Source organism: Physeter macrocephalus, chromosome 20 (assembly GCF_002837175.3).
Source record: "Physeter macrocephalus isolate SW-GA chromosome 20, ASM283717v5, whole genome shotgun sequence".
Classification (NCBI taxonomy): Eukaryota; Metazoa; Chordata; class Mammalia; order Artiodactyla; family Physeteridae; genus Physeter; species Physeter macrocephalus.
The window spans coordinates 35,704,256-35,728,682 of record NC_041233.1 but is presented as its reverse complement, the minus strand read 5'-3'; the positions used below and the strand labels follow the sequence as shown (position 1 = coordinate 35,728,682).

General features: G+C 37.7%; 1 protein-coding gene across 5 annotated transcripts in view; it reads right to left on the bottom strand.

The window, feature by feature from the left end:
* Positions 1-24,427, bottom strand: part of SHLD2 (shieldin complex subunit 2) — a 95,375-nt gene that overhangs the window by 12,717 nt on the left and 58,231 nt on the right. For 4 of the 5 annotated variants that reach the window (XM_024132124.3, XM_055080858.1, XM_028481172.1 and 1 more), the window contains 3 exons: positions 15,555-15,749; positions 15,078-15,212; positions 7,123-7,329 (listed from right to left, as the gene is read on the bottom strand). In XM_024132124.3, coding sequence (XP_023987892.1) covers positions 7,123-7,329; positions 15,078-15,212; positions 15,555-15,749 — 537 coding nt within the window. The remainder of the gene's footprint in view (positions 1-7,122; positions 7,330-15,077; positions 15,213-15,554; positions 15,750-24,427) is intronic. The other variant, XM_024132125.3, reaches the window with a different exon arrangement.

Here is a 24,427-nt window from a genome sequence, read left to right as displayed (position 1 = left end):
TGGCACAGTGGTTGAGAGTCTGCCTGCCAATGCAGGGGATACGGGTTCGTGCCCCAGTCCGGGAAGATCCCGCATGCCACGGAGCGGCTGCGCCCGTGAACCATGGCCACTGAGCCTGTGCATCCGGAGCCTGTGCTCCGCAACGGGAGAGGCCACAACAGTGAGAGGCCCGCGTACCACAAAAAAAAAAAAAAAAAAAATCCGACAAGAAATCAATGGAATAGAGAAACAGAAAAATTAATGAATATAAAAGGTAGTTATTTGAGAAGATTAGTAAAATTGGTAAAACTCTAGCGAAAATGATCAGTAAAGAAAAAGAGAGAGCACACAAATTAGCAATATCAGGTAATACATTACGAGTCCAAGCTTGCTCTGTTCACCACCAGACAGGTCAATGCATCGGAGACTAGGAGTTGAGGCAAGGAATACGACTTTATTCGGAAAGCCAGCAGACCGAGAAGATGGCAGAATAGTGTCTCTGAAAAAACCATCTTTTCTGGGTCTGGATGCCAGTTTCTGTTATACAATCAGAGAGGGAGAGGCAGTGAGGAAGTAAAGTAAAAGGGCCATCAGTCTTGCAAAACATCTCCTGGAACGACTAAGTCAAATAGATCCAACGTTGAGTCCGATTTACCTCTTCCCGGTTACCAATATTACTATAGATTCTACATATATCAAAAAGGATAATAAGATAATATTATAACTTTATGCCAATAAATTGTTGTTGCTGTTGTTGTGCCAACAACCTAGATGAAATGAACAGATTTCTTGAAAGATACAAACTACCAAAGCTCACTCAAGAAGGAACAGATAACCAGAATAGCCCTATATCTATTAAATAAATTTAATTTGTAGTTAAACCTTCTAATAAAGAAAACTTCAGGCCCAGATGGCTTCCCTGAGTTCTACCAAACATGTACAGAAGAAATCAATTTAATTCTAAACAAACTCTTGCAGAAAACTGAAGAGGAAAAACTACATACCAACTCATTCTATGAGCATTGCTCTAACACCAAAACCAGAAAAAGATATGTAACGGAGAAGAGATAAATGGGACTCCATGTTGGATCTGTTTCTTTGACTTTAACCTTTGCTTTCCGTTGCTTTTGTTATTATAATCATACATAATGGCCTGTCTTAGGGAACCCTGCCCACCTGTGAATGGCTGCAAGAAAGAAGAAATTAACACATCCCCTCACTGAGGCTGGCCATTCCATGAGATGTTTTGTAAGACTGATGGACCTTTTTACTTTACTTCCTCACCACCTCTCCCTCTCTATTTTGCCTTTTTACTTTACTTCCCTCTCTGACTCTATAAAAGAAACTGGCATCCAGACCCTGATAAGATGGACTTTTGGGGACCCTAGTCCGCCATCTTCTTGGTCTGCTGGCTTTCCAAAGAAATTCATATTCCTTGCCTCAACACCTCACCTCCCGCATTTACTGGCCTGTCACGCAGTGAGCAAAGTAAGCTTGGACTCGGTAACAGTTACTACAAGAAAAGAAAACTGCAGACAACACAGACATAAAAATTCTTATTAACAGATGTTAGTGGGAATTCCCTGGCAGTCCAGTGGTTAGGTCTCTGTGCTTTCACTGCCAAGGGTCCAGGTTCTATCCCTGGTCAGGGAACTAAGATCTCACAAGCCATGCATGGCGCAGCCAAAAAAACAAAAAACCCAGAAATGCAAAGTTGGTTTAATATGCAAAAATCAATCAATGTAATTAATTATATTAAAAGATTGGAAAAAAACTATGATCATCTCAATCAATGGCGAAAAAAACATTTGAAAAATTCTAACATCCATTTCTGATTTAAAAACAATTTTTTTCCAGGACTTCCCTGGTGGCACAGTGGTTTAGAATCCTCCTGCCAATGCAGGGGACACGAGTTCAAGCCCTGGTCCAGGAAGATCCCACATGCCGCGTACACCACAACTGCTGAGCCCATGCGCCACAACTACTGAAGCCCACATGCCTAGTGTCCGTGCTCCGCAACGAGAAGCCACCACAATGAGAAGCCCATGCATTGCAACGAAGAGTAGTCCCTGCTTGCCACAGCTAGAGAAAGCCTGCACACAGCAACAGACTCAACACAACCAAAAATAAATTAAAAAAAAAAAAAGAATTAAAAAACAATTTTTTTTCAGAAAACTAGGAATAAAAGGGAACTTCATCAACCTGATAAAGGTATCTATGAAAAACATACAGCCAGTATCATACTTAATAATGAAAGAATAAATGCTTTCTCTCTAAGATCAGAAACAAGGTAAAAATGCTTGCTCTTACAACTTTTTTTCAATATTGTATTAGAGGAGCTATCAAGTGGAATGAGGAAAGAAAAATAAATAAAAGGCATCCAGACTGGAAAGAAAGAAGTAAAACTGTCTTAACACAAATAAAATGACCATCTATGTAGAAAATCCAAATCCACCAAAGAGTTGCTATTGAGCTTAGTGGGTGTAGCAAAGTTACAAAATACAAGGTCAATATACGAAAATCAACTATATTTCTACATATTACCAATAAACAATTAAAACTGAAATTCTTAAAAATTCCATTTATAATAGCATAAAAATAGAAACTAGGGATATGTCAAACAATGTGAAAGTCCTATACTCTGAAAACTACAAAACACAGCTAAGAAATTAAAGGAGATCTAAACAAATGGAGAGATACATCTTGTTCAAGGATTGGCAAACTCAGTGTTAAGATGCTTCAGTTCTTCCCCAAATTGATCTATAGCTTCAACACAATCCCAATCAAAAATCCCAGTAGGCTTTTTTTGTAGAAATTGACAAACTGATTCTAAAATCCACCTGGAAATGCAAAGGTTATAGAACAGCCAAAACAACTTTGAAAAGAACAAAGTTGGAAGGCTAACAATATCTGACTTCAAGACTTATCAGTATAAAACTTCAGTAATCAAAATAGTGTGCTATTGGTGGAAAGATAGACAAATAGATCAATAAAACAGAAGAAAGTCCAGAAATAGACCATACATGTGGACAACTGATTTTGACAAAGGTGCAAAGGCAATTCAATGGAATAATCTTTTCAACAACTAGTGCATGAACAACTGGATAGTCATACAGCAAAAAACAAACAAAAAAAGCCCAACTTCAAGCCATACCTCACATTATATACAAAATTAACTCAAAATAGATCATAAACCCAAATTTAAAACCTAAAACTCTAAAACTTTTAGAATAACACGTAGGAGATAAATTTTTGTGACACGGGGTTAGGCAAAGATTTCCTAGAAATGACACCAAAAGCATAATTCATACAAGAACACATGGATAAACTGGACTTCATTAAAATTTAAAACTTGTGCTCTTCAAAAGACCTGGGTAAAATAATGAAAAGGCAAGTAAAAGACTACAACAAAGGCAAGCAAAAGACAAGCAACATTTTTGCAAAGCTTATAGTTGATAAAGAATTTTTATCCAGGGAGTTCCCTGGTGGCCTAGTGGTTAGGATTCCGGGCTTTCACTGCCGTGGCCCAGGTTCAGTCCCTGGTCTGGGAACTGAGATCCTGCAAACTGCACAGCACAGCCAAAAAAAAAGAAAGAAAAATAATTTTTACCCAGAACATAAAGAACTCTCAAAATTCAATGAAACAATCAAGTCAATTTTTTTAGGTAGGCAAAAGATTTCAGTTGACACTTCATCAAAGAAGATATATAGCTGGCAATTAAGTACAGAAAAGATGTTCAACACCATCAGTCAATAAGGAAATGCAAATTAAAACCACAATGACCCATTACTACACACCTATTAGAATGAACAAAATTAAAAAGAATGTCCATACCAAGTGTTGAGGTAGGTGTGGAAAAAACAGAATTCTCATACACTGCTGGTGGAAATGTAAAATGATACAACTACTTTGGAAAACAGTTAGGCAGTTTCTTTATTTTTTGGCAGTTTCTTTAAAAGTTAAACATATGCCTACCATATAATCCAGCTATTGACTCAGCTCCTAGGTATTTACTCATGAAAAAAGAAAGACTATGTCCATATAATGCCTTACACTTGAATGTTTATAGAAGCTTTATTTATAATAGCCAAGAACTGGAAACAACCCAGATGTCCATCCACAGCTGAACAGATAAACAAATCACAGTATATTCATATAATATGTACTACTGATACACACAACCACATAGATACATCTCAAAGAATTTGCTAAGTTAAAGACGCCAAACAAAACAATGTACGTACTGCATGAGTCCGTGTATATAAAACCATAGAGAATTCAAAGTAATCTTTACTGACAGAAGCAGATTGATTGCCTGGAAGGATCTGGGGCAGGGATGAGGAGTCAGAAGAGATTACAGAGAGACAGCTGACGGTTTCACGACTGTGGTGACGGCTGCACGGGTTTCATGTCAAAACTCACCAATGTGAATGTGCATGCTTTAAAAAAGGGTAATTGGGCTTCCCTGGTGGCGCAGTGGTTGAGAGTCCGCCTGCTGATGCAGGGGACACGGGTTCGTGCCCCGGTCCGGGAGGATCCCACATGCCACGGAGCGGCTGGACCCGTGAGCCATGGCCGCTGAGCCTGCGCGTCCGGAGCCTGTGCTCCGCAACGGGAGAGGCCACAACAGTGAGAGGCCTGCGTACCGCAAAAAATAAATAAATAATAATAAATAAAAAAAATAAAAAAGGGTAATTTCCTGTGTGAAAATTACATCCCAAAAGCCCTGTTAAAAAAATTTTTTTTAATCTGACACTCTGAATAACGTTTGAAAAGCACTAACTCTGGACTTCCCTGGTGACACAGTGGTTCCTGCCTGAAAATGCAGGGGACACGGGTTCAAGCCCTGGTCTGGGAAGATTCCACATGCCGCGGAGCAACTAAGCACATGTGCCACAACTACTGAGCCTGTGCTCTAGAGCCTGTGAGCCACAACTACTGAGCCTGCATGCCTAAAGCCCGTGCTTCACAAGAGAAGCCACCACAATGAGAAGACCGCTCACCGCAACAAAGAGTAGCCCCCGCTCTCCGCAACTAGAGAAAAGCCCATGCACAGCGACAAAGACCCAATGCAGCCAAAAATAAATAAATAATTAATTTTTTTTAAAAAAAGAAAACCACTAACTCTGAAGTATCCTATTAACTGCATATGACACAACTCTTACATTTCTGTGGATGAACCAAAAGTGGGCATAGCATGCTAGTAAAAAAGCCCAAGAAATATAGTTGAGAATCTTAGCATGTGATCTCTTAGAAGCTTCAACTTATTTTATTTGGGACCAGATTCTTTTCACTAGAAAAACTGTTAAAATAATCTTAGTCCACTTAAAACACATTTAGCATTTAACAAAATCTAAAACCATCTATAAGAATTCAGAAAATTATTTATGCAGACTGGAGAATAAAGTTAAAATTCAGTATCAAGATCCAAAGTTCCTGAGTTATTCTCAATAACTCAACCTATAAAAGCACCAAAAATAGTAATCTTACACAAATTCTGAGGAAAATTTTCGACCAAATTTTTCTTCTTCATTAAAAAACTTAAATTATGTAACAATAAACCTGCAGATACATCTCATTTTTTTCAACCTTTACTTGCCCTCTAAATACATTTGCTATGGACTTCCCTGGTGGCGCCGTGGTTGGGAATCCGCCTGCCAATGCAGGGGACACGGGTTTGAGCCCTGGTCTGGGAAGATCCCACATGGTGTGGAGCAACTGGGCCCGTGTGTCCTAACTACTGAGCCTGCACTTTACAGTCCGCAAGCCACAACTGCTAAGCCCACACACCACAACTACTGAAGCCCGCGCACCCAGAGCCCATGCTCCGCAACAAGAGAAGCCACAGCAATGAAAAGCCCGCACACCGCATCGAAGAGTAACCCCCGCCCGCCTTGACTACAGAAAAGCTCACACGCAGCAACGAAGACCCAACGCAGCCAAAAATAATAAATACATTTGCTATAGTAGCCACTGGAAAACTTTCTATTAGTTTCCAAAACTGATAATCACTGACATTTACTCATTACTGGCATTTAGCAACCTTAACTATAGCTTTAAATGCTGTTTACTTTGTTATACCTTCAACCAGGAGTTAGCATCTTTTTAGCATCATTTCTGTAGTTAGGAATGCAATTTAGTGAAAAGTATTTCCCACTAAAATTGTAGCAGTTTATCTAGTTATTTTCACTATTTTACTGTCTCTTCATTCCAAAGTGTATAGCATTCTGAAACTAAAACATAGGGCTTTTACTACTGCACTCAAAATAAATTAATTATATTTAGTTCATGGAAATTGTGTGAGTGTGTGTATGAAATTCATCAGGCATTCTTCCATGTAGTATGCTTCTGAGAATGAAATTTATACACACACTCACACTCACATATTTGAGTTCAGGAAGTATGTTATTACATTATACAAAGCAGTAAGTAAATTCTGTATCAATGTTAACTTTTAACACTCATGTATAGATGATAGCTTAGTAACCTGATAAAATGTTTATCTCAACAGTGATTCTGGCTAGAGTCATTTTTCTATTTCTGGCTTATTAAATGATAAGCTGCTTTTAACTACATGCAAAAAATATTTTTAGGTAATCCCTAATAATTACAAATTAACCTCAAAGGATTGTAGGCAAAATGTTAGGAAGATGTCAGTATCTGTTTCAGCTACTTACAGAGATCTATATTTCACTTTTATATTCAATTACACATTTTCCCCACAAATGGCAGCTTCTTTGCTTATATTAAAACTAGCGGACTTCCCTGGTGACGCAGTGGTTAAGAATCCCCCTGCCAATGCAGGGGACATGGGTTCAAGCCCTGGTCCAGGAAGATCCCACATGCTGTGGAGCAACTAAGCCCGTGCGCCACAACTACTGAGCCTGTGCTCCAGAGCCCACGAGCCACAACTACTGAGCCCGTGTGCCACAATTACTGAAGCTCGCGTGCCTAGAGCCCGTGCTCCACAAGAGAAGCCACCGCAATGAGAAGCCTGCGCACTGCAATGAAGAGTAGCCCCCGCTTGCCGCAACTAGAGAAAGCCTGAGCGCAGCAATGAAGACCCAACGCAGCCAAAAATAAATAAATAAATTTATTTTTTTAAAAAAACTAGCAATGTCTTATATAAATGAAGGTCTTACCTGAACGTTTATCCTCTAGGTGTGTCGCTAAATCTGACATCTTCACAAAGGAGGGTGTGTTTTTTTGAAATTTTGCTTTAAATGTAATTGCCCTTATATCATCATCAAACAGGCACTCACAGGATGACCATGGTGTTGTATGCAATTCTAGGTTCTCTAGGATGCAATTGCGCTGAACAAAAAGGTATTTAAATTCCCAAATATAATCTTAAACAAAACAAAAACAAAAAGTTACCAAAAAGGAAATAATGTAGGCTCAAAATCAGATTAAATAGATTGACCTGATTAAATCAGTTAAATACAACTTTCATCACATTAAGGAATTTGGATATAAAGAGGTAAAATATGAATGTTGTATTAAGGCAATAAGATAAGAATGCTAGAGATAATTTTAACAAAAATTTTTCTAAAGATTACTTGGTCTCCTAAACAGTCATAATTTATCATAACCAACTGCTTTTCAAAGTAGCAAACTCTCATTTTGATATCTACAGAAAAGATTTTTTTAAATAATGGCATAGAAATGGACGTCTGCCATAATCAATATTACTCATTGATTTTTCAACACCTTAGTTTTCTTTTATATTTATTCATTTATTTAGTTAGTTGCGCTGGGTCTTAGTTGAGGCAGGTGGGCTTCCTTAGTTGTGGCTCTCAGGCTCCTTAGTTGTGGCATATGGGCTCCTTAGTTGCGGTTTGAGAGCTCTTTAGTTGTGGCATGCAAACTGTTAGCTGCGGCATGCATGTGGGATCTAGTTTCCTGATCAGGGATCGAACCTGGGCCCACTGCATTGGGAGTGCAGAGTCTTAACCACTGTGACACCAGGGAAGTCCCCTTAGTTTTATTTAGCTAATTTTTCCACAACAAAAAAAAAGCATTTAGACTCAGTTGCTCCTATTTTTAATTCCCTTAGTAATAATTCTGAACCACAGTAGCACAGACCTTCTTGCCAAATAATCAGACTATAAATTAATAGATTCAACTTTAAAACTATATCAAAACAAAAAGAGGTCTCTTAGCACTAAGTTTTCTAATGACAGTTGTCTTTTTAGTTTCCCACACACTTCAGGCCATAAATCTAATTCACACACCCTACTGGCTTCCTCAGTTTCTTTCATTGGACAGCTTTGTTTTGTGGACAATCTTTTTTTTTTTTTTTAAATTATCTGTTTTTTGTACTAACACCTGTTTGGTCCTTTGCTTTGCATAAATGAGAGTCTCCTTTTGTCTAGGCAGTGATTTTATATGGTATGAGAAGAGAATTCTCTCTATGCTTTTATTTATTTTTATTTTTATTTTTTTAACATCTTTATTGGGGTATAACTGTTTTACAATAGTGTGTTAGTTTCTCCTTTACAACAATGTGAATCAGTTATACATATACATATGTTCCCATATCTCTTCCCTCTTGTGTCTCCCTCCCTCCCACCCTCCCTATCCCCCCCCTCTCATGGTCACAAAGCACAGAGGTGATCTCCCTGTGCTATGCGGCAGCTTCCCACTAGCTATCTAATTTACATTTGGTAGTGCATATATGTCCCTGCCACTCTCTCACTTCGTCACAATCAATACATCTGTATAGATGTATTGAGAGCATCATTAGAAAGAACTAAACCATATATATTCCAAGCTGTTGCTTAAAACCAATCACTATTTTAAAATAGCTTTCTTGCCTTATTATAAAATACATGCTTAGAAATCACAGATAAGCAAAGAGATAAATGGCAGCTATAATCAACACCTCAAAATAAACACAGTTAATATTTTAGTGGCCATCTAGTTGTTCTCAGTTTGTTTGATTTCTACTTATGTCAAATATATTTTTACATGTCATTAAGTATTATTCTACATTATTTTAAAATACTGCGTAATATGTTATTGCATAGATACACCAAAATCTTAAAAATTATTAGAGTAATCCTCTCTTTTGGGGCATGTTTCTTATTTTTCACTATTTCTTTTTTTTTTTTTTTTTGCGATACACGGGCCTCTCACTGCTGTGGCCTCTCCCGTTGCGGAGCACAGGCTGTGGACGTGCAGGCTCAGCGGCCATGGCTCCCGGGCCCAGCTGCTCTGAGGCATGTGGGATCTTCCCCGGCCGGGGCACGAACCCGTGTCCCCTGCATCGGCAGGCGGACTCTCAACCACTGCGCCACCAGGGAAGCCCCCTTATTTTTCACTATTATAAATAGTACCGTGATAAAATATTTTTAGCTACAACTTTATGCAAAACCATGATAAATTCCTATTAATTGTAATTATTAGGCCAAAGGTATTCCAAATTCTAAGGCTTTCATATGCATTGTCAATTGTCTGCAAGAAAGGTTTTACCCCTGAAACTAATATACTGTAAGTCAATTATACTTCAGTTAGAAAAACAGAAAAGAAAAAGAAAGGTTTGCCAATTTACATCTTCAATAGTTTAGGAGAGTGGCTATTTCCCCATATCTTCTCTACTGATTTCTTAGGAGAAAAATCAGCTATGATTATTATTTTATTTGTCTGTCTTCCATTACTAGTGAGAGTAACTTTTTTTCATACATTTATTGGCCACTTTAATTTCCTCTTTGGGGACTTGCCTGTTCATATCTATTGCCCATTTATTCTTACAAGTATTTGTCTTTTGCCTATGGCATTACTTTCTGACAAAATGCAATTTTTTTCTGGTTTTTCACTTGCATTTTAATTTTGTATATAGTGATTTTTAGTTGATTTTTAATGCAGTTTTTTGTTGCTGCATTTTATTTAACCTACTAGTCTTTGGGTTCCAAGTAAGTTCACTTATATTTTCTTCTAGTACTCATTGTTCCTTTTTAAAAATATTTGAATTTCTAATGCACCTGAAATTTATTTTGGCACAAATATAAAGTATAAGTTTAATTCTTATTTTTTTCTCAAATTGTTAGCTAGATATTCCAAATATTATCTACTCCTTTTTAAAGCAAAAAAATTTGCTTTAATTTTTAAATTATAAAATAAAATATACTTTTTGTAAAATATTTAGACAGTAAAAGAAAAGTAATAGGTAAGATAAAATTGCCCATGTTTAAATAAAATGGGTAATGGGTACTTCAGTTAATTATATTATTCTGTCTATATGTTTGAAGTTTTTTTAAAATATATTTATTCATTTATTTATTTTTGGCTGCACTGGGTCTTCATTGCTGTGCTCAGGCTTTCTCTAGTTGCAGCGAGTGGGGGCTACTCTTCGTTGCGGGGCGCAGGCTTCTCATTGCAATGGCTTCTCTTGTTGTGGAGCACGGGCTCTAGGCACACAGGCTCCAGTAGTTGTGGCACGTGGGCTCAGTATTTGTGGCTCACGGGCTCTAGAGCACAGGCTCAGTACTTGTGGCGCACAGGCTTAACTGCTCCACGGCATGTGGGATCCTCCTGGACGAGGGCTCGAACCCACGTCCCCTGGATTGGCAGGCAGATTCTTAACTACTGCGTTACCAGGGAAGTCCCTGTTTGAAGTTTTTTATACTAAAAGGTTTAAAAAATAAATGCAGGGCTTCCCTGGTGGCGCAGTGGTTGAGAGTCCACCTGCCAATGCAGGGGACATGGCTTCGTGCCCTGGTCCGGGAAGATCCCACAGGCCGCAGAGTGGCTGGGCCCGTGAGCCATGGCCGCTGAGCCTGCGCGTCCAGAGCCTGTACTCCGCAACGGGAGAGGCCACAACAGTGAGAGGCCCACGTACCGCAAAAAAATAAAATAAATAAATAAATAAATAAAATAAATGCAGGCTCCATACATGCATAAAATTCAAACTAAAGGTATAAAGAAAAATAAAAACCACATAATACTACTATATAGAAATAGCCACTGCTAGCATTTTAGTATCTGTATTTCCAGATTTTTAAAAATTAATTAATTATTTTTGGCTGTGTTGGGTCTTCCTTGCTGCACATGGGCTTTCTCTAGTTGTGGTGAATGGGGGACTAATCTTCGCTGCGGCGCATGGGCTTCTCATTGCAGTGGCTTCTCTTGTTGCGGAGCACGGGCTCTAGGCACGCAGGCTTCAGTAGCTGCAGCACGTGGGCTCAGCAGTTGTGGCTCGCAGGCTCTAGAGAGCAGGCTCAGTAGCTGTGGTGCATGGGCTTAGTTGCTCCGCGGCATGTGGGATCTTCCTGGACCAGGGATCGAACCTGTGTCCCCTGCATTGGCAGGCAGATTCTCAACCACTGCGCCACCAGGGAAGTCCCTGTATGTCCATATTTTTTAATGTGTATATATATACTTATATATCCACTTTTATTAAAATGGGATCCTATTATACATGAAGTTTTATAACCTACTTTTTGAAACTAAATATTCTAAAACATACATCTCCCCAGGCTAGTGAACATACATATCCTTGATAGTGCATATCTTTGTGTGTCTACCAGACCACAAATAACCTCCTTAACTGTTCCCTCACCCTCCGATATAAGCTCAGATATTCCAACTGGTACTTTTTTTTCTTTTTTTTTTGGCCGCTTAGTGCAGCATGAGGGAACTTAGTTCCCATACCCCCTGCAATGGAAGTGCAGAGTCCTAACCACTGGACCGACAGGGAACTGCCTACTTTTTGACCCTGTCCTCTAGGCCACAGCTGACTGAATTCAAATTCAATCTAGGCAATCAGATTCTCTTTGCTGGGAATTTAGAAATGGAACTGGTCTCTTAAAAGGAAAAGTAAACTAGGAGCTACAGAATAACCATCTGCTTTCCATAAGGCTGAGAAGCAGGGAAGTCTAGACTGAGTGAATAAAGCAGATCCATGGAGATGGTGCCTGGGACCCAAAAAGCGTTTCAGCTCCTAGTTCCAAGTCCCCCTGAAACCCATCACTCTTGTCCTATGTACTATGACATACTCCTGTATACTTCCAATATATCCCCCTTAATTGTTTAAGTTAACCACGATAGAGTTCTAGTTTTAACTACAAGCCCTGTGTCCAAGTTCAAATATAATTTCTTAATACATCCAATGGATCGCAAAACCTTCATGTGCATGCATTTTTAACTTTGTGATTCTTTTCTTATCATTCGAAACAAGCCAAGTTATTTCCTCCTCAAACTTGAGTCTTTTACTCCTTAAAGACAGTGGGAACTTTGAATGGCTGCCTGATCTGGGTTTTTTTTGTTGTTGTTGTTGTTTTCTGGCCATGCTGAGGGGCATGCAGGATCTTAGTTCCCCGACCAGGGACTGAAACCATGCCCCCTACAGTGGAAGCACGGAGTCTTAACCACTGGACCACTAGGGAAGTCCTCTGATCTGTACTTTATTCTTCATTCATTCATAAAGAAAATATCTACTAGCACAGGCAGTGCTGTGTGATGGGCAAACAATGGTGAACAAGCTAGTCAGGGTGCTTTTATTCACAGACTTTACAACCTACTGGGAAATTTAGTTAATTACCAAGCAAACAAATAAGCTGGATCATCTGTCTGTGTTAGGTGGCATGAGTGCTATACACAGAGTGACCTAGGACTTCCCTGGTGGCGCAGTGGTTAAGAATCTTCCCTGGTGGCGCAGTGGTTAAGCATCTGCCTGCCAATGCAGGGGACACGGGTTCGAGCCCTGGTCCGGGAAGATCCCACATACCGCGGAGCAGCTAAGCCCGTGCTCCACAACTACTGAACGTGCGCTCTAGAGCCTGCGGGCCACAACTACTGAAGCCCGTGTGCCAAGAGCCCGTGCTCTGCAACAAGAGAAGCCACCGCAATGAGAAGTCCACGCACCGCGATGAAGAGTAGCCCCTGCTCACCGCAACTAGAGAAAGCCCCCTCGCAGCAACGAAGACCCAATGCAGCCAAAAAAAAACAAAGAGTGACCTGATAGGGAGTGATTATGTATATTCATGTGTGGGGCCTCTCTGGGGAAATGAAATTGGAGAGCCATCCGTGTGGGAGAGCTGGAGGAAAAAGGACTCTAGGCAGGGGAAACATGTAAATTCAAGATCCCAAGGCAGGAAAAAGGCTGGCATGTTCAAGTAACAGAAAGGAGTTAAGCTAGTAGGTCTGAGGGAGAATGAGCAGTACTGAGACAATTAGTGATACAATTCTATATTTGAATCATGAATTAAGGGCATGTACGGATATCAAACCTCCATGCAGACATAACTGTGATTTTGCATGAAGTATAATTATAAAGGTTGAGATCATTTGTATTAATTTGTGCTTAATAAGTAATGTCATGAGAGTACTTTATTATAATCTGTTATATTTTTTAAATATTAGACTTCTATTAAATGATTTCAGGAGAATATTGCATTGGAAAGGCATTTAGTTCTGAATAGCTTATTTTATGCATACCCAATTCCCAAGAAGTGTAATTTATGTCCCTAGCCCACCCTCATTAGGACCTAAACTGTGACCAATGCTTGCTACATATGAGGCATATCAAATTCCTACTAACAACTCATATTTCTAAAAAACGCAAATTGGGGATTACTTTCTTATTATTCTTATCCAAAACATTGACTCTGTTATCTCCAGTATTCAGTAATGACTGCTTGACGATCATTTCTGATTACATCACCTAAATGTGAGTTTGTTTTCCTTGGGAACAAGTAAAACCAGGGCCCATTACAGAAAGAATAATACAGAGAATGCCTTAAGAAAAAAAAGAAATGCTAAATGAATAGACAGAATGCTAACAATTTGTGAAAGTAGAATCACTTATTTAAATGATTCTTCAAAATTGGTATTTTCCCATTTTAGAAAGAATGATCTTGAGGTATTAAGGTGGATATTAAAACTTAAAAAACAATGATTATAAATAAATATGCTGAATGAACAAAGAACAACTACACCTTAATTCCTGGATTCATACATTTTCAATATTAAATATCATAGAATTATCTAGAGATAACTACAATTCCTCTTCTATTAACCAAATAACTATTAGTTTTAAAAGAATATTCATATTAAGCATGGAGCAACCTGCTTTGCTACAGCTCCACTGTAATTGGAATGACACCTTCGACCTACATTCTGCTCAGCATGCAGTAGACTCATGTTCCTGGCCATGACATGGTGGTCAACAACGATGGTTTGTCTATCATTGACACATGTTTCAGATTTCTCAACCAAACAAATATTTGTCACTGTTTGATCTTAACATAAAAGTCAAAAGTCAAATCCTAGTTATGGGCTATTAATGATTAAGAGAGACAATGTGATAGATCTTTAGATAACTATTTTGAAATAGAAGTTTGCAAAGAAACATTAACTCTTTCAGGTAAAAAAGAATGGGTCACATACGTAATCTTTGAATTAATTTAGCAGAGTAAAATAACTCATAAGCCAGTAATTAAACTGTTTCTGATTGCTGCAGCTAAAGGATCTCACAATATCAAAAGGAAGATGTTATACTATTTTATTGAAACATCAATTCCATTTAATTCAATACATCATAAGTGATTAACTTATGCTTTAAAGAAAAGTGTAATCATGTGTCATACTGTAAACATGAACATTCTATGGATGGCTAATAGTCCACACTTTTAAAACAACTGGAATAAAAACCTGGGGCACAGTAATTTATTAAACAGTAACACTGAGACTTGAAAGAGTTAATGCAACTCCCCTAACATCTGCCCTATAACCAGAGAGAAGTTTATTTATCAGAGTACTTTGGCTGAATAAAAATTGTAGAAGCGTCTCCAGAATTAAATTTTTAAACAACATTATCCAAAGAAGGTAAGATCTTCACTATAAAGGTAAAGTAGTATACCTGGGAATAAACAGAAGATTTTATTTTGCTACCATTAATTACAGAGGACTTTTTAGATCACTGAATTGCTTACAGGAGGTATAAAATTATAACAGAAGAAATCTGCAAAAGAATATTCAATCATGATCAATTATATTTCAAACGTAGTCTGCTCTCCAGAGTCTCTTCATCTTAGGCTCATAAGCATTAATCATTTACCTAACTATAAATAGATTAAATGCTTTTTGGTGTATTTACCTTTTTTCCTTTGAAGTTGAGGGTACCAGGCTGCTCCAGGACCCCATAATACAAGCACATAATGTTGACCTTGGGCCTGTTCCACTGTTAACATAACTTTCCTTTGCTTCTGTCCTCTATAACTGTATAATGCCTCTGGAAAAGGAAAAGGAATATTTTAGTTGGCATTACTCTATTACATGTGATACAGTACTTCAGTGTCTAATGATATCTACTGATTACCAAATGGCACACTAAGACGGTCCTGTATCTTAATTTTTTAAAATTGAAGTATAGTTGATTTACAATATCATGTTAGTTTCAGGTATACAGCACAACGATTCAGAAGAATATACATATATATATTCTTTTTCAGATTCTCTTCCTTTATAAGTTATTACAAAACATTGAGTATAGTTCCCTGTGCTATACAGTAGATCCTTATTGTATCTTAATTTTTTTATAACCTAAAATTAAGGAGGCACCCAAAATGTTTACCTGTCAGTATAGTGATATCAACAACTCTTAGAACTGCATGGACTAATACGTCTGGCTGAAGCTGCTCCAATTCTACAAATTCTATACTGCTCATTTTCTGAAGCTGCCTCCGAGGAAGATCTCTGAGATAGGAATGTTTTGAAGACACATATGCCAGTAAGTCTTGAAGTACAATATCACTAACCATACTGGAATCTAAAAAAGAAAGAAAAAAAAAGACCACATGTACAAAAAAATGGAAACATTATATTTTCCTGATAACATGATATCTTCTTAGAACTGTTTTTATGTTGTAAAGTGTGATTAAATGTAAAACATGATTTCATTTCTATAAAACATGTAGCTTATTCTTGAATCAGTTTAGATGACAAAATAAGCTTGATATTTTTAACGAATGGAAATGGAATTATTTACCATCTCCAAAAAACTTGCCCTGCTCCCTTACTTCTCTATTTTGTTAATAATATCATTTTTCCACCAATTAACCAAGACCAATATTTCAATTATTTTTTGATTCCTCCATTACCCTGTTGTATCCAACCAGTTCCCTAACTCCTGGAGTCTGATTTGATCACGTCTTCCTCAACTATCCCAACCACTGCTATTCTTCCTCAAGACTGTTAGCATTTCTCATCTGAAATACTTGAAGACTCCCCTAACTGGCTCTCCCAGAACATGCCTTATTCCTTCCCACTGCTAAGCCTCTGTCTTCACTATATTCACTGGCTATAATGCTGTTATCCTCCTCTCTCCCCATCCAAATACTACACAGAAAAACAACCACTATAGACTCCCAGTGATTTCTCCTTCCCCTGAACTTAGTTTTTATCTCTAACTCTCATTTGGCATTTGTGCATGCGCTACTTTATATTTCTCTTGATTGTTAGATCAATTATTTAATTCTTAAGTCATTATGCTACTTAGATGTTTTTCTCTCCTGTTTCAATTCTTTTCCTCATTTTTATATGTACTTTACATACAATAAAATACACATTTTAAATGTACAGATTGATGAGTTTTGCTGATTAAAATTTTATTTCCCTGAAGGAAAGTGAGGTATGTTTGAATAAATGACTCATTGCTGACGAAAAATAAGATCTTAGCAAAAAACAGGAGTACTGTTTAAAAAGCAGAGTCTATTAACTGATTTCAATAGAAAAAAATAAATGATTCTGCTTTCCTTCTCCCAGCATCATTTTCATCCTAATGTATTTCTTGTGCCACACTAAAGCCTCATTATTCACTCACCCATCAGTAGACCATCCACTATGTACCAGGCATTATACCAGGTGCTAGGGACACAAAGACATGAACCCAAGGCTGAAGAAATTATCAACCTAGAGGTTGATAACCAACAATGGGCTTAGGGTATATGCAGTATATGTAAGCATTCCTAAGAGCTGCCCCGGGAAGTTGGAAGAGGCTTTACTGAGGAAATATTTAGCAAGGTTTTGGAAAAATGCCTAATAAAAGGTTTCTAGGTAGTAACTGGGAAGGATAGTATATTTCCAGGTAAAGAGAAGGGGCTGGTAATCCTTTATGTACCTTAGACACTTTCGATATTCTGATAAAGCATAGAGACCCATTATCAGAATAATTTTTTTTAATGAATAGAGTTTATTTATTTATTTTTGGTTGCTTTGGGTCTTCGTGGCTGCGTGCAGGCTTTCTGTAGTTGCGGCGAGCGGGGGCTACTCTTCGTTGCAGTGCGCAGGCTTCTAATTGCGGTGGCTTCTCTTATTGTGCAGCACGGGCTCTAGGTGTGCAGCTTCATTAGTTGTGGCTCACGGGCTCTAGAGGGCAGGCTCAGCAGTTGTGGCTCATGAGCTTAGTTGCTCCGTGGCATGTGGGATCTCCCCAGACTAGGGCTCGAACCTGTGTCCCCTGCAGTAGCAGGCGGATTCTCAACCACTGCGCCACCAGGGAAGTCCCCAGAATAATATTTTTATAACAGCTTTATTGGAATATAATTTACATACATAAAGTTCACCCTCTTAAAGTGTACAATTCAGTGGTTTTTTTAGTATTTCACAAAGTTGTGTAACTATTACCATTATCTAATTTTAGAACATTTTTATTACAGAATAATATTTTTAAGTTCATGAAATGAAATAGGATAGTAACACCAATTATATGGAAATACAGTAATCAAAATATTTTTAAAACTGGGGATAAACTATGAGCCTCATTAAAACATTAAAGGGCTTCCCTGGTGGCGCAGTGGTTGAGAATCTGCCTGCTAATGCAGGGGACACGGGTTCGAGCCCTGGTCTGGGAGGATCCCACATGCCGCGGAACAACTAGGCCCATGAGCCACAACTACTGAGCCTGCGCGTCTGGAGCCTGTGCTCTGCAACAAGAGAGGCTGCGATAGTGAGAGGCCTGCGCACCGCGATGAAGAGTGGCCCCCGCTTGCCACAACTAGAGAAAGCCCTTGCACAGAAACGAAGACCCAACACAGCAAAAATAAATTAATTAATTAATAAACTCCTACCCCCAACATCTAAAAACAAAACAAAGCATTAAATAACAAGATACAGCAGAGTATGCAGCAACTACTATAATTTCAAAGTATGCCAAAGTAACATGGGCATAAATGATATTCAAGTTATCTTCAACAACTGTAGTGTGATATGAAAATATATGTGTTTTCCATCGGTGACCAAGTCACAAGTATTGATAATATTACTGTGGATTGTCACCTTGTTCATAATGGAAGGAAATGCTAATTTTCAAAAAGAAATTAGTGAAAATAAAGATGTAATATCTTACCAGATATTAATAATATGTTACCAGAGATGGAGGTGAGGGGAGGGGGAACTAGATGAAGACAGTCAAAAGGTACAAAGTTCCAGTTTTAAGATAAATAAGTACTAGGGGTGTAATGTACAACATGAGAAATATAATTAACACAGCTGTACATTAGATATGAAAATGGTTAAGAGAGTAAATCCGAAGAGTTCTTATCACAAGGAAAAAGAATATTTTTCTATTTCTTTAATTTTGTAGCTATATGAGATGACAGATATTCACTAAACTTACTGTGATAATCATTTCATGATGTACGTAAGTCAAATCATTATGCTGTATGCCTTAAACTTATACAGTGCTGTATGTCAATTCTATCTCAATAAAACTGGAAGGAAAAAAAAGATGTAATATCTTCCCATCCAAGTTTATGGACGCTTTAATGTAGAGGAATCAATTTTCATAGACAAAAGAGTAGGAAGAACTTTTAGAAGGCTAGTGACCATCCAGCAGATGAAAGGGCTAGAAACCAGGCAAGACTGCTTTAAGGGGAAAATGGTGATAGATTTGTGAACTAGTTCTGAGGTAGAATCCAAGAAGCAATTAGATGTGGAGGGTAAAGAAAAGACTGCAGAAGACATCAAGATTTCTGGCACAGCTGAGTGGATGGATAAAAACAAATGTTCTAAAGCTTTTAGAATCTGATACATGAAATCTATTCTAATTAAGGTTACTCAATTCCTAAATGAATTTTATAAAATAATGGTGATAGCATAACAAAGATAATGAGCATAAGAGAAAAGAACAGACAGTATGAAAGATGAATGAGAAAAAGAGGAAGAGTGGGGATAAGGAGACCAATTAGGTTACAGCAAAACCCAACTCCAGATATCTCCTTCCACAGCTCCAGTTTATTCACCAGGCCTCCTGATTCCTCCTTCACAATATTTCCAGCACATGTGGAATCAGAAAAACTGGGTTCAATTCTGACTTTGTCAATAATGACTCCTCTGAACTTGTACTTAACATCTCTGGGCTTTATTCTTTATCTACAATAAGAGCTTTTTTGGGGGAAAAAAGATTGCTAATATCAAATTATTTACTTATTCTTCATAAAAATTTGTACAGAAACATCTGATTATTTAGATTTCAAATAAAATAGTCTACTTCATGAAAACATTGTTAAAACTTAGATTTATATACTTAATTTAATAATATTTAAGATAAATTTATATCCTGTCACATTATCAGGACTAGGTTTGTAAAATTTATAACACCTTACTGTAATGAGGAAAGAACAAGAGCACAATACACATATTGATCAGAAGTAAGAATGCTCTCATGAGTTGTAACAACTTGCAAAAATAAAAAAAAACTCTTAACTAAACTAACCAAATTGACTTATTCTTTCAGAAGAAAAACAACTGCAATATTATCAAAGTATCAACTGTTAACTATTTCCCTAAATCAAACAAAAAAAGCCTTAGAACGTACTTTATTTAGCTACTAACTTGTGTAACCTGTGAAAAACAGGGCAATATAAATTCCAATGTAAGTATAAAAACAAATTTGAAGTAACCTCTAAAGGTTATTTAATTAGCTCAAGGTTTCTCACATTGTTCTACAAAACCTGAAGCTCCCCAGGTTCCATGGGATATTCTCCAACCAGAAGTAGATCCTAAGATTTTTACGAAATTACTGAACTAGAGCAATCTTACTTGAATCTAAATCAGGCTTAAAACCAGAACTATCTACAACATGTCTCTCAAATACCTTGCAACATATTTACATACCATGTTATTTTCATTATTGTAAAACATTCTTTACCCTTCCATTGTATTAACATCTATAAAACATTTATAAAAGCCATTTAGCTCCTTGGAAGTATGCTTTCGAAGATGTAGCAACTTCGAATGCTCATAATAAAAGATTAAACTTTAATATTTTTTTTCTAAACTTTAATCCTTTAAAGAAATCCCAAAATTAAAAATTGGCTGACTTCCAACTGGCCAAAACCATACCGTTTTAAATTACTCTAGGTTCACACTAAATCCTGATATCTAAGAGAGCAAATTATTCCTGCTTTTCTTTTTCAAAAATGCCCAGGCTAAAAAAATATATATATAAATATAAATAAATAAATACAATAAATGCTCAGGCTGCTTTTGATCACTTACTCTTTTACCTATCAGAATAATCTTATCAAATTTCATGAAAATCTTATTGGGATTTCGATTGGATTTTTACTGAATTTATAGATCAACTTGGAGAGAACTGAAATCTTCACAATGTTAAACCTTTCAGTGAACAAAGTATGTTTATTTAGTTCTTTAATTTCTCTTAATTTTTAATTTTTTCATTTAACAACAAAATTGTTAAATTTCTTACTAGAGGCTTCCCTGGTGGCGCAGTGGTTGCGCGTCCGCCTGCCGATGCAGGGGAACCGGGTTCGCGCCCCGGTCCGGGAAGATCCCACATGCCGCGGAGCGGCTGGGCCCGTGAGCCATGGCCGCTGGGCCTGCGCGTCCGGAGCCTGTGCTCCGCAACGGGAGAGACCACAGCAGATGGAGGCCCGCATACCACAAAAAAAAAAAAAAAATTTCTTACTAGATATTTAGTACCACATGATAATATTGTAAATGGTGCCTTCTCTTTGTGTTACTAGTTGTTAGTCATTCCACTCTAGAAATGCAGTTGACTTTTGTATATTAACCTTATACCTGGCCACCTTGCTAAACTTTCCCTTTATTTCTAATAATTTGCTTGTAGTTTTAAGAGGGGAAAGATCCTTTGTAAATCTATAAATAATAATTATAATAATCCATCACATCATCTATAAATAATGACAGCTTTATTTCTTCTTTTCCAATCTTTTTGGAAATTTCTCTTTCCATGTTTTCTCACACTGGTTAGTATCTCCAATAATATGCTGAATAAAAGTAGTAACACGGGCTTCCCTGGTGGCGCAGTGGTTGAGAGTCCGCCTGCCGATGTAGGGGACACGGGTTCGTGCCCCGGTCAGGGAGGATCCCACATGCCGCGGAGCGGCTGGGCCCGTGAGCCATGGCCGCTGAGCCTGCGCGTCCGGAGCCTGTGCTCCGCAACGGGAGAGGCCACAGCAGTGAGAGGCCCACGTACCGAAAAAAAAAAAAAAAGTAGTAACAGCAGCATCCTAGTCTCGTTCCTAATTTTTTTAAGGAATGTTTCTAATATTTCTCCAATTAAGATATCTGCTCTGGATTTTTTAAAGATACTCCTTATGAATTTAAAATAAATTTCCCTCTATTCCCAGTGAATAGGGGTTGAATTTTATTTTCAAAAGCTTTTTTGTACCTTTGAGATGAACATACATGGTTTTTTTTAACTTCTTTTTTTGAACTAATATTAGACTTACAAAAAAGTTGCAAAAATAGTGGAGTTCTCTTATATTCCTTATCCTATGTCCTCTAATGTGAAGATCTTCATAAGTACAGAATAATTATGAACAGGAAATTAATACTGTTTAAATATAAACTATAAATCTTACTCAAATTTTACCAATTTTCCCACTAATATCCTTCTTCTATGTAGCATGTTATCCAGGATTCTACATTACATTTAGTTGTTATTTCTCTTTAGTCTCCTCCAGTCTGCAGTAGTTATCAGTCTTTTTTTAAAAATATTTATTTATTTATTTGGTTGTGTGGGGTCTTAATTGCAGCAGGCAGGCTCCTTAGTTGTGGCTCGTGGGCTCCTTAGTTGTGGCATGCGAAGTCTTAGTTGCGGCATGCATGTGTGATCTAATTCCCTGACCAGGGATCGAACCCGGGCCCCCTGCATTGAGAGCACAGAGTCTTATCCACTGCGCCACTGGGGAAGTCCCCAGTCTTTCTTGTCATTCATGACCTCGACACTTCTGAAGAGTATTGATCAATTACTTTGTAGAATGTCCCTCCATTTGGGTTTCTCCAATGTTTTCTCATGACTGAAATGAGGTTATGCATTTTTGGCAAGAATACCACAAAAATTATGCAGTCTCCCTTTCAATGCAACATAGCAAGTAATTCATGATATCCTTAATACTGATATTTACCTTAATCACCCAGTTAAGTTGGTGTCTGCCTTGTAAGTCGGTTTTCTCCTTGTAAGCTGATAACTACCCTGGGGAGACATTTTGAGACTATGCAATGTTATTTCTCCCCAAACTTCCATCTCCTAATTTTAGCATCTATCAGTGGATCCTTGTTTACAACATTTATTACTGAAGTGGTTACCTAATGGTAATTCTATGTTTTCCTTTTTCTTCTCACATTTATTCATTGGAATTCCAATTTATTCAATGGAATTGTGAAGAAGAGCTCTTATTTGTTTATTTGTTTACTTAATTTATTTTGTAAGTCAGTCAGTTGAATATTTATTTCAGTATGAACCCATAAATATCTTATTCTATGGGCTATAATCCAATACTATCTTTTCTTTTTTTCCTTAAATTGTTCCAGTTTTGGCCAGTAGGTACTCCTTCATGATGGCTCTTGTGTTCTTTCAAAACAACCCTTTTCTGACACCACCAGATGTTCCAGGCTCTTCTTGTATTTTCACTGTCCCAGTCCTGTAATCAACCACTTCTAGCAGTGCTGGTTCCTTTTACAGACCAAGATCTAGGCACCAGGTATGATCAACCCTTCCCTCCAGAAGGGTTGTGGCAATTTACCTTCCCACCAGCGATGTGTAAAACAGCCTTCTCCCCCACAGCCTCATCAACAGAATGTGTTGTCCTAGTTTTTAATTTTTGCCAATCCGATAGGTGAACAATGACATCTGTGTTAACTTGAATTTCTCGTGTCTACTTCCCATTTTTCCATCAGGTCCGCTGTTGCTGAATTTTTACGAGTTCTCCACATATTAGGAATACTACCCTTTTGTCTTAGATGTATGTTGCAAATATTCCCTCCAAGTATGCCAGCTGTGTTTTGACTTTATGTTGTTTTTAGTCATTCAAATTTTTATTTTTCCATAGGTAAATGTATTAGTCTTGTATTTTACTGCCTCTAGATTCTGAGTAATAGTAAGAAAGACTTTCCCTACACCAGGTTTAGAAGGGAATTCATCTATGTTTCCTTCTAGTAGTTTTATGGTTTTACTTTTTACATTTAGATTCTTGGTTTTTTTTGTAATTTATCTTTTTTTTAACATCTTTATTGGAGTATAATTGCTTTACAATGTTGTGTTAGTTTCTGCTGTATAACAAAGTGAATCAGCTACACATATACATATATCCCCATATCTCCCCCCTCTTGCATCTCCCTCCCACCCTCCCTATCCCACCCCTCTAGGTGGTCACAAAGCATGGAGCTGATCCCCCTGTGCTATGTGGCTGCTTCCCACTAGCTATCTGTTTTACATTTGGTAGTGTATATATGTCAATGCTACTCTCTCACTTCATCCCAGCTTACCCTTCCCCTCCCCATGTCCTCAAGTCCATCCTCTATGTCTGCATCTTTATTCCTGTCCTGCCCCTAGGTTCATCAGAACCATCTGTTTTAGATTCCATATATATGTTAGCATTCGGTATTTGTTTTTCTTCTTCTGACTTACTTCACTCTGTATGACAGACTCTAGGTCCATCCACCTCATTACAAACAAATCAATTTCATTTCTTTTTATGGCTGAGTAATATTCCATTGTATATATGTGCCACATCTTCTTTATCCATTCATCTGTCGAAAGACACTTAGGTAGCTTCCATGTCCTGGCTATCGTAAATAGTGCTGCAATGAACATTGTGGTACATGACTCTTTTTGAATTATCGTTTTCTCAGGGTATATGCCCAGTAGTGGGATTGCTGGGTCATAAGGCAGTTCATTTTTAGTTTTTTAAGGAGCCTCCATACTGCTCTCCATAGTGGCTGTAGTGCAAGAGGATTCCCCTTTCTCTACACCCACTCCAGCATTTATTGTTTGTAGAATTTTTGATGATGGCCATTCTGACTAGTATGAGGTGATACCTCATTGTAGTTTTGATTTGCATTTCTCTAATGATTAGTGATGTTGAGCATCCTTTCATGTGTTTGTTGGCAATCTGTATATCTCCTTTGGAGAAATGTCTGTTTAGGTCTTCTGCCCATTTTTGGATTAGGTTGTTTGTT